Below are 11,481 nucleotides of genomic sequence, written 5' to 3'. Positions count from 1 at the left end.
TTATTTTGCTTTGTTTAAAGTGTATGACCCAGAAACCAAAAGAAATCACTTTTACCGACGGCGCCTGTTAGCAGCATTTGCTAACAAACATGCATAATTATACTAATAAATTACTGGCTGTTGCTTTATGCTGGCATTTAGTCCCAAACTGTTAAAACTTTTTATATTTAGCATTAAGGAAAAAACTCTAGTGGAATAAAAACTGATGGGGAAGTCTAGTCTGCTAATGAAGCTAGCTGGGAAATGACTCGGCAGTTTTGACGCTAACAATGAAAATGAGCCGACCTGATTTTTGGCTTATTAAATGTGAACAAACTGACCTGATAATGTTGTAAACAGAAAGTCACCAGAATGACGACGTGGTTTTTACAAACGCAGCTCTTTCCTGTTAGCTTCGTCTCACTCAGCCACTGCTTGCTGCTCCTTTCATTGCTAATTTCATTTTACTGCTAGCTAAGCAGTGGCCGCCAGGTGGCTCTGCTGTTTTGACAGTAATAACTAAATTCAGATGTTTATGATTTATTCTATAAATTTAGCCAAATGTTCAATATGGCTTTAAATGTACAAAAATATGTAAAGATGAATTAGAGATCAACGGAATTAATTTAATGTCGAAACAGTAAGCTAGCCAGCAGCTTTGATCAGTTAGCGATGTTAAGCTAACAGGCTAATCAGTAGCTACATCATCACACGGTGCTTCATTCTCCAATTTACAACATTTTGTATTCAGAGTGTAAACAATAAAATATAAATCTTATTAACAGGGATAATAACTCAGCAGCTTTTCTGTTTATTGTCCAGGTAACTCAGAGCTCAGTTAGCATTAGCTTCCCTTTTTAACGCAGTAAAACTGATGTTAGCCATCTTTCTTGGCCTGTAAACTTTTTTCTGCTAAAATAATTCTTATTATTGTATTTCACAACTGTCACAATTTTTGAAGCTGAATCACAAAATGTATCTTATATTACGTAAACTAAATAATGATATCCAACTTCCTGGACACATTTTTACTGAATGATATTTTCTCCTATAAGTTGCTTTATTACTTATGAAGTCAAAATATAAACAACTTTTACTCATAAAGCTATTGGAAATTTCCCTTTAAACCAAGCTGTGCTGTGATGATGGATATAAGCTGTGAGTTTCAATAAACATAAATTCAGTTAAACTCTTCCTGATCAGGGAACCCTAATCCTAACATCACAATTTACACCAAAAACTCAGACATTTTGAGATTAGAACATTTCTAGAAGAAAATAATATTTTCTGAGCTCAAGTCACATTAGTGAGAAAAAAACTTTGAGATTGATCTTAACTCAAATGGAAAATGTTCACCTTTACAAGCTCAGAACATATTTCTTTTTTCTAAAAAAAAAAATATGTGAAATTTATCTCAAAACTTCTGAATTTTTCCTCAAAAATATTTAGACTTCCAGAAAATTTCTGATATTAATCTGACAAGTTTTTTCTCTCAATATCTTTTTTTTGTTTTTATCTATAATGGCCCAAATACTTTGTTGTAGTTCTGGTTCTGGTTGGACTGAAAGTCAAAACATAGACATTGTTCACACAGAATGCATGGAGAAGCAGTTTGTGTGATTCTGGGATCATAAAAAAAAGGCAAGAGGAGAAAGTTTGATTTTAGAGCCGTGAAATCAGAGAATCCAGCTGAGAACGACTCACCTGCTGCAGCAACATCTAGGTTAGGATTTCTAGACAGAGCGTTCTTCCTGAGGCTCCCTTGGCTTTCAGTCGACACTTTCTACAAACACCAGGAGTGATTTGACTAGGCCTGAGGCTAATAGGAGAAACGCCAGCCTCTTCAGGTTACCATGGATACCAGCAAAATGGCTGACGAACCAAACAGGTTTAAAAATGTTTGAAGTTAAACTTCTGCTAGCTAAATAAACGTCAGCAGAGGAAGCTAACGGCGTTCCGAATCCGTGTTCAGATGAGCTTCAGGATCCAGAACCGTCCGGATCAACTCCGGTTTGGATCAACCACTGGGCTCTCATACGGAGTACATTTCTGCCAAAAATCTCTCAAAGTTTGAAATTAATCTTGAAAAAAAATGAAGCATTTCTGATTTTTATTCCTGCACATTTTTGACTTTTGGAGCTGAGAAGACTCATTTTTAAATCAGTTTGTTGGCAGAGATGTACTCCGTATGTCTTTATCTCTAATGGCTCCAATATGCTGCTGCACTTTGACCTCTTGCTGACTTGGCCAATCAGATCGTCCAGAACGTCCTGCTTGAGTCCCAAACCAAACCACACCGACAGACTCAACTACTTCCTGTTTGTGCTCGTTGTCACGGCGACCGTGACAGGAACTGAGGACAGAGGCGCAGTATTTACAGAAGAAGAAGAAACAGCCCTTCGTCAGACGACGTTCCCTTGGTCCGTTTGGACAAAATGAACCAATCAGAAACATTGACGGTCCTGAGCCTGGAGGCTCCCAGGAACGCCCAGGAACGCTCTCCCATTGGTCCAGCAACACACACTCTGACACACACACTCTGACACACACACACACAGACACACACACACACACTCTCACACTCCCAGCAGGGGAAACTCCTTAAATAAAACAGAGTCTAAGCTCCCGTCCCACCAGGCCTGGACCTGGTCGGTTCTCCTCTCGTCGCCATGGAGATGGGTGTTGTGGGATGTGTTCCTGGATTCTGATTGGCCGATGAGGTAAGAGACCCGTTTCCCATCATGGTGGCGGTCAGATGAGCGCGGCGCTGCCCAGGCTGCTGCAGCTGTTGTTGCGGTTGGCGTTGCGGCGCGGCAGGTTGGGCGTGGTCATCAGGGCGTAGCGCTCGTCGGCGCCGCCGTACTGGGCCAGAACCTCCACGCACTCCTGGCTGCCGGACTGCCGCGCGTACGCCATGGCGTTGTTCCCGTGGGCGTCCCTCGCCGTCAGGTCTGCGCCGTACTGCGGAGACAGCGGAACCGGGTCAGACTGGGTCCGGCCGGAGCCCCGGCCCGCCCCGTCTGACCCGGAGGAGGCTCACCCAGACCAGCAGCTGCAGCAGAACCACGTTGCCCTTGTGCGCGGCCAGGTGCAGCGGCGAGCAGCCGTCGCCGAACGTGTCGTTGACCTGCTGGCGGGAGGCGTGGGCCAGCAGCAGCACCACGCCGCGCAGGTCCTCCTCGGCCGCCGCGCGGAGCAGCTGCTGGCCCAGAGGCGGGTCGGCGCCGGGCAGCGCCGCCACAAACAGACGCTGCTCATACTTGGCCCGGATCCAACGCTCACGCTCCTCCCTGGAGACAGGACATGACATCACAGGTCATCAGAACGCTACCAGACATCAGAGAGAGAAATAAAACAGAAACAGATCAAAGTGTTCATAAAAACATCAAACAGGAAGTCAGGCTTTCACAGTTTTATGGAAGTTTGTTCCAGATCTGTGGAGCATAGAAGCTGAATGCTGCCATCTCTATGTTGAGGTTCAGGTCAAAGGTCATCCCCTCTGTAATCTGTATCGGGTCGACAGGTCCAGTTACAGACGGCGGTGAGGAAACGTTTCTCAATCTGAGAGGCAGGAGGAAGAATCGATGACCGATCCAGGATCATCATCTGTCTAATCCACAGCAGTGGCTCTAATCTGACCTCTAATCTGACCTCTAATCCCTCCTGTGAACAGATTCTCACTCAGCCAGCAGGGATCAGTCTGGACGGCCCGGCGGATCGGTCCGGTTCTGAGCCGTTTCCTGCTGCAGACTGAAGGATGGGAACGTTTGGTACCAAATTTCTCATCCTGAACCGGTTTCTCTCTGAACCGTTCCTGAGACCCGATGGATCGGTGTGGGAACGGCTCTGGATCTCATTAGCTCTCTTCCTGGATACCAGCGCCTGCTGGGGGGCAACACAGGGGCAGTAGGGGCATGTGGGGGGGCAAGGAGGCGCCTAGCATGGCGGAATGTCCCCAGGTTCCTCCTTCCTGCCCCGACCCAGAGACCAGAGAGGCCGGCTCCGACCACGGCCCAAAGCCCGCGGACAAAGCCTGGAGGAGGAGTCCCGGAGAGAGAGAGTCAGTAACTGTGTGTGTTATATATGTGTGTGTGTGTGTGTGTGTGTGTGAGCGCCCAGCGGGACTCTGGGAGGAAGTGTGAGCCGTGGGACCAGGAGACGCATGCCTTCCTCCTCTGGAGTTGCTAAGAGCCGGCAGGCGTCCAGAAACACCGGACACCAATAACCCTACAGGTCGCCATGGAAACGTGATCAATAGGCGACCCGTCTGAGTCGACGTTCAATAATTACACTGAGAGATCCAGGACCGCACGGCATTCTGGGGGATGTAGTCAGAGGAGAGACTGCAGCCGCTCAACAGCTCAGGGCTAACAGAGCTAGCTGTGGATCAACTAACTCACTCGCTCTGTGGTTGCCTAGCAACAGCCTTCTGGGTCAGTTGCGCAGCAGCAGTTTCAGGTTTGGAAACTTTAAAAATAGAGAAACAAGATAAAACAGGAAACATCAGCAGACTGACGGCGGTTCAGATGTTTAACACTAAATCTAACTAATAATCATCGATATTGATGATCTGATCGGTTAATATCATGATGGGTTTTCAGCCATTTTGAAGTTGAACCTCGTCTTGTTCTGATGTGTTTACAACCGTTACTGAATATTTCTAACACATTTTAATGGAAATTAGCATCACTGTGATGTAATCTGCCTGTGTGTGTGTGTGTGTGTGTGAACTTCCAGGCGTGTATTTAGTAAACAGCGAGTCTCCGTCTCGACTTAACGACTCCTGAAAACACAGCTCTGGACACTGGAGAGGCTAATTGCACTAATTAACCACGCCGAGTGTGTGTGTGTGTGTTAACGTGTCTGCAGCACACACTCTCAGGTTGTGTGTTAATCTGTGTGTGTGTGTCCCTTTTCACATCCCATTAGAGGAAGTGCTGTGTTTTCAGCACCAAGGCATGCTGGGTAGATAATTAAACACGAGTCCCAGTGAGATCGCTTGTGACAGGAAAACACACACGCACACACACACGCACACACACACACACACACACCCACACACGTGCGCACACACACACACACACACACACACAATGCAAATATGTCAAGCGCAGCCCAGAGGGGTGGTGGTGTGTGTGTGTGTGTGTGTGTGTGTGAGCTGCAGTGGATCTGTAGCAGGACGGCTGCTGCTGGTTCTGTTCCTGTTACAGATCAGATTCATCTGAACGTTTCAATAAAATGATCAAAATGAACAGAAACCAGTAAAAATCCCTGAACTCAAACTAAAAACTAAAAACTAAAGACTAAATGTTCCTGAAAAGGTTTCCACAAACAACAACAGAGAAAAGAAACTCCCAGATTAAACTGGGATTAAACTGGGATCTGTCCTGGATTCTCCAGTCTCTGAAGCCTTTGACCTTTGACCTGCTGACTGACAGCTTCATTAGCTCTGGTTCTGTTTGGCGTTCCTCAGGGCACCGCGCTGGGCCCACTGAGCATCTCTGACTTCCTGCCTGTTGTTTGAGTTCCAACGGTTCTCACTGTGTGTGTGTGTGTGTGTGTGTGTGTGTGTTCCCCCCCAGCGGCTGCTTTGTCTGCCTGTTTGGACACACGGCGCTTCCTGAGGGCGTTGAACCGACAACCAGAGCCAAACTCACCGAGTCGCAGCGACAGAAACAAACCCAGAGAATCATTTATCCACTAATGATGCTTCAGAGAAAATACTTTGACTAGGACATATGGATTAAATCCAGATTATTCAGAAGAGACAGAGCCACTAAAACTAGAGATGAAGAATCAACAACAGGCCATAAATAAAACATCAGAGCAACAAAAAACACAAGAATCCAAACTGAAACTGATTCACCAGAAATGATCAATATAAATCTGGACTGAAATTAAAAAATAATTATTTAGAAATTAATTAAAGATCAACTGCAAATTAAATCTGAGGAATAAAAACTGAAAAATGTCAGAAAATAGAAAATCCTGAAGCAGATGTGACATTTACAGTCAGAACAGAAAACTCAAACTATTCAAAAATACAAACTATAAAACAAAATCTATATTGTTATGGACCAGAACCAGAACCAGAACCGGAACCAGGACCGGTACCAGGAGTTTTCTGGGTGTTTGTGTTTTATTGTAAATCATGATATTTTCTATCATTCCTGTTTTAAAGTTACCTAATCAATGCTAATCATTGATGATCGATTGATTCTACAGTAAATTAACTGATCATTTCATTAAAGTTTTCTGCTTCACAGTGATGCTGTTTGGAAATGTTCTGAACTCTCAACTCTTCCTAAATCCAGACGGGTCCAGATGGTAGCGACAGTCCAACCTGGCAACCCGTTCCTGCTCAGCTCTCTGCTGGTTTTTGGTTCTTGTGGTTCTGGTTCTGGTTCCCCAGCAGCTGGATGAGCCTCCATTAGCTCCGTGGCGAGGCTGTGGGAGGTAATGAGCGGCGGGTCCAGAGTGACACGGTGTCAGGCTGCTCTTCTGGCCTAATTAGCCCTCTAATTAATAGATTAATAGGCGGATAGATGGAGCATCAGCTAACTGCCGGACCTAATGTGCTTTAGAGATGAATCCCTGCCAGAAGAGGTGAGGGCCGCCGACTCGGCTCCACCTTCACCGGAGCCGGGAGAGAGAGGCTGAAATCAATTAGCGGGTCGTTAGCAGTCCTCGGATGGGCTCAGATAATTAAAAAGAGGCCGGCGCAGGAGACGAGGGGTTAACGGAGCTGCCACCGCGCAGATGAGGCGAAGAGGAGGAGGAGGAGGAGGAGGAGGAGGAACGGGCCGGAGCGACGGGAAGCCGATCCCTGGGCTGAAACGAGACGCTCCACTGATGCTGCACGGATACTAAAGAGGAGCCGAGCAGCAGGGGGGCAGGAAGTAGGAGACACCTCCTCTGGTAATTAACTACATGTCACAGAGCGTCCTGAGGGACCAGGAGGAACCCGGAGGAACCGGGGGACACGGAGAGACCAGAGCGTCCTGAGGAACCCGGAGGAACCGGGGGACACGGAGAGACCAGAGCGTCCTGAGGGACCGGGAGGAACCCGGAGGAACCCGGGGACACGGAGAGACCAGAGCGTCCTAAGGGACCGGGAGGAACCCGGAGGAACCGGGGGACACGGAGAGACCAGAGCGTCCTGAGGGACCGGGAGGAACCGGGGGAACCGGGGGACACGGAGAGACCAGAGCGTCCTGAGGGACCGGGAGGAACCCGGAGGAACCCGGGGACACGGAGAGACCAGAGCGTCCTAAGGGACCGGGAGGAACCCGGAGGAACCCGGGGACACGGAGAGACCAGAGCGTCCTGAGGGACCGGGAGGAACCGGGGGACACGGAGAGACCAGAGCGTCCTGAGGAACCCGGAGGAACCGGGGGACACGGAGAGACCAGAGCGTCCTGAGGGACCGGGAGGAACCTGGGGACACGGAGAGACCAGAGCGTCCTGAGGGACCAGGAGGAACCCGGGGACCCCAGGAACAGGTCCTCAGTGATCCGAAACACAGGGGAACCCAGAACGGTTCCTTCAGAGCGGACCCCACAGACGTTTATAGACGATCCGCTGACACCGCGCTGAAGCTTCAGGTCTTCTAGTTCATAAATATTTTTATTCATCAGGAAACTGAAGATTTTAATAAATATATAAAGTCAGGTCTAGTTTGAATATCAAATGTTTTATGAAAGACGATTACAGAAGAAAAACTAAGAGTTTATTATTATTATAACAATAAACTGTATTAAAATGATCCAGATGTCTGGACTGCAGTAGATATTATAATTATTATTATTATTTTCACACCTTTTCAGGTATCAAACCATCAGAACCTTTTCAGTTTTTCATTAGTCTGACTGCAGGATAATCTGGACTCCCAGCCAGCTGCTGGGTTTGTCTCCTCCAGGCCTCCGTCCTGCGGTCGGCCATCTTTTCCGTGGCGGTGGGATCAGCTGAGTGTTCACCAGCGGCTCGCCGTGAACCCATTCAGTCCAAACACATCAGCGCCCACGGCGGGACGGCGGCCGTCCTGCTGCTGCTCTGTGGGCCGGGGGGGAGGGGAGGGGGGGTTATTTATTTCTTCATTATTAGAGGAAGGCTGGGGGGGGGGTTAATCTGATGACTCAGGCATAAAGAACGCGCTTTTAGTTTGTGCTTTTAGTCCGCATTAGCATAACCTGGCCGCCATGACAGGCGATGAATGAGCTGCTGATTGGCTCGAGTCGGAGGCTTAATGTCAACAGTAAATTGGAGGGCTTGTTAGGCGAGCGGGGCGGGGGGGCGGCGGGGCAGTGGGGGGCGGCGGGGCAGCCATGTACAAAATAACGTCCATTAGGACTAATCTAATCAAGCTTCCTTTACAGATGAATTAGAACCAAGGAGCCAATTATTCCTCAGCGCTGCAGCCGGGCGGAGGAGGAGCGGGGGCCGCAGAGCGACCGGCTAACGGGGGCCGCAGAGGGATCGACCAATGGGGGCCGCAGAGCGACCGGCTAACGGGGGCTGCAGAGCGACCGGCTAACGGGGGCTGCAGAGGGGTCGGTTAACGGGGGCCGCAGAGCGACCGGCTAACGGGGGCTGCAGAGCGCCATGGAGCCCCGTCTGGATCTGCATGGAGGGGAAAGTTATTTATACCGCACGGCGTTGATGCTGACGTGTCACTCAGAACTACTTCCTCCTGGAAACATCCTGATGGTCCACCGCCTGCAGACCGGGCTCAGGACGCTCAGGACGGGTCCATTTAGGAGGATTTAACAATCAGCTTTATGTAGCAGGAAGTCCATCCGTCTGAACAGGAAGTCCATCTGCCTGAGCAGCGTCTTTGGTCCATCTGGACCCTGCAGGGGGTTCTGGTTCCGTGTCATGTGACTCGTGTCCCATCTTGTCCTTCCCAGCTGATCGGAGTTGGTTTTATGAGGATCTGAGTCGGATCTGCCCCCAGACACCATTCCCCCTGACCCTGGGGGGCAATTATTCAGTGATGCGGGGCCCCCTGCCCCATCTGGTCCCCTGGGCCCAATCGTGCCGCCGTGTCGGCCGCAGCTGCCCCCCGGCTCAGATGAAAAGCCCCCGGTCTAATTTTAAATCTGTTAGCCTTTTCAGACGGAGCGGAGCGAACAAGACGGATCTGCTCCCATAACGGGCCCCGGCCCCCCCCGGGCCCCCGGGCCCGGCGCCGCAGACCCGCTGCTGAATTATTACTGGCCGGGCATTCGTCATGCGCCGCGTGCCGTTAAACGGTGGAGCATCGCTCCGCGCCGCCATCCTTCAGCCGACTGCTCGTTTCTCTGCTGTCGGAGCGGCACCTGAACGCCCCGCAGCCGACCCGAAACAGAGAGGCCGAGCGAGCGGAACCGAGCCGGACCGCTGACGGTTCAGATCGGAACCAGAGACACCGTCCGATGATTGATGGGTCCAGGACCTGCTGCCCGCTGATAATAGCAGCCGATAATCAATGAGACCAGAACCAGCGGTCCAAACCACCGCGCCGACACAGACCGGGTCATCAGGACACAGAGGAAGAAAATGTCTGACAGAGTCTGAGATTAATTAATCACAATTAATCAGAATCTATAAATCCACTCAATGAGAAACTAATAAATCAATATGTTCTAGATATTTACAGTTTTTAATCCTCAACCTTCATCTCTCCAGAGCTTCTTTATTAGCATTAGCATTAGCTGCTATCATTCAGATGCTATTGTAGCCTAGCATAAACTCCTTTTAGCCCATCAGAAACGGTGAGAAACGGATCAACTTAAAAACGTTAATGTCATCAAATCATCAGATTCAGCTTCAGCTGTAGAGGCGGACCAGAAGCGAGCAAATACCAGGACCGTAGAACCGGGTCAGAACCATCAGAACCTGGTCAGAACCATCAGAACCAGGCCTGCAGGAAGCTTCAACATTCATCTTCCAGTTTCCAAAAATAACTGGATTTTTCTCCAGCGGCTGAAGAAACGGACCAGCCTGAACCAGAGGCTGTCGACCCTTTCCACGGGTCAGAGGTCGCAGCAGGAGGGCGTGTCCAGGGGGCGCTGTCGCTGCCGGTCGGCTCGGCCCGCTAACACGGTGTCAACCGTCCGTCCGGCCCGCGGAGCTGGTGCTGGACACCTCATTAAACCGATGAGCAGCGGCTGAGGGAGGCGCTGCCCCCCCCACCGGGTCGGGGCCCAAACTTAGCAGCCCCCAGAGCGCCGCCATCAGTCGCCATCAGCGGCGGCGCGGCGCGTGCGCCAGCCGAGGCGATGACGGCTGACCGCGGGTTAATGGCAGCGTTTAGAGGACGGCTCTGTCCTTTGGAGGCTGGAGCCCAACAGGAACCACCCCCCACCTCCACCCCTCATAAGCCCCGCCCCCTCGGCCCCCCGCGGCGCGGCGGAGCTGGCGCGGCTGGTGTCGGTCCACACCGAGCCGCTCGCTTCCCTCCAGCTCAGCCCAGACGATTCCTTCACAAATAAAGGTGTTGGTCTCTCCATCCGTCTCCTCCTCCTAATTGGGGGGCGGGGGGAGGGTGGGGGGCAGTAAGGGGGGGCAGCAATGACAGACAGGAGGTCAGCGTAATTGCTGCTGGCCATATTTAACATTAAGATAATCAGGCCATTAATTACCCTTTGGATCATTAAATCAGCCACTTGCAAAATGAAATTTCGGCCTCTATTACTCACTCCACAGACCACGGGGGGGCAGGGGCAGCAGGGGGGCAGTTCTCCATCCATTACCCCCACATCCACACTCAACCCTCCACCTGCACTTTCAGCTCCTCTCCTCTTTAACACGCCGGGATTTAAACACGCAGAATAAATCGATTCACGCAGAACAGCAACTCCTGGGGATCATGCATCTGTTCATAGTGATCAGAAATTTATTTAAACGATCAGAAATTTATTCTAAATGATCAGAAATTTATTTAAACGATCAGAAATTTATTCTAAATAATCAGAAATTTATTCTAAATGATCAGAAATTTATTTAAACGATCAAAAATTTATTTAAAATGATCAGAAATTTATTTAAAATGATCAGAAATTTATTCTAAATGATCAGAAATTTATTCTAAACCATCAGAAATTTATTTAAAATGATCAGAAATTGATTCTAAATGATCAAAAGTCATTTTAAGAAACGCTCTAAAAACTGATCTCATCTCAAATGATTAGTTTTGTTTATGTTGATGTTTTCTCCTTTGGGATGATTTTATCTCCATATTGACCTTTGCTCCTGCTAACAACGATGCTCTGAGTTTACTCTGGTCGGCTTCACCTTTACAACCAGACATGTTTACCTCAGCAACTATTTTTATTGTTTCTGCTTTCACTGGATTCATGAAATGCTAACGTGTTGCTGCTCTTAGCTGAGTATAAATCTGGCTCCTCTATAAAGGATGGAAGCCATCTTTAATTGGTTTTATTTCAGTTTGGTTCAGTTAGCAGACATAGAGTGAGATACGGCGCAGCGCCACCTGCTGGTGGCTGGAGGAAGTGTTTCCAC

General features: G+C 49.2%; 1 protein-coding gene across 6 annotated transcripts in view; it reads right to left on the bottom strand.

Moving 5' to 3' along the window:
• Positions 1 to 1,421: 1,421 nt before the first annotated feature.
• LOC102234049 (arf-GAP with GTPase, ANK repeat and PH domain-containing protein 1-like) overlaps positions 1,422 to 11,481 on the bottom strand; it is a 59,962-nt gene continuing 49,902 nt past the window's right edge. For all 6 annotated transcript variants that reach the window (XM_023329444.1, XM_023329445.1, XM_023329441.1 and 3 more), the window contains 2 exons: positions 3,020 to 3,269; positions 1,422 to 2,940 (listed from right to left, as the gene is read on the bottom strand). In XM_023329444.1, the coding sequence (XP_023185212.1) occupies positions 2,731 to 2,940; positions 3,020 to 3,269 (460 nt within the window). In that variant the 3' untranslated portion in view covers positions 1,422 to 2,730. The remainder of the gene's footprint in view (positions 2,941 to 3,019; positions 3,270 to 11,481) is intronic.

This window comes from Xiphophorus maculatus, chromosome 24 (assembly GCF_002775205.1).
Source record: "Xiphophorus maculatus strain JP 163 A chromosome 24, X_maculatus-5.0-male, whole genome shotgun sequence".
NCBI lineage: Eukaryota > Metazoa > Chordata > Actinopteri > Cyprinodontiformes > Poeciliidae > Xiphophorus > Xiphophorus maculatus.
This window is presented reverse-complemented; position numbering and strand designations above follow the sequence as displayed.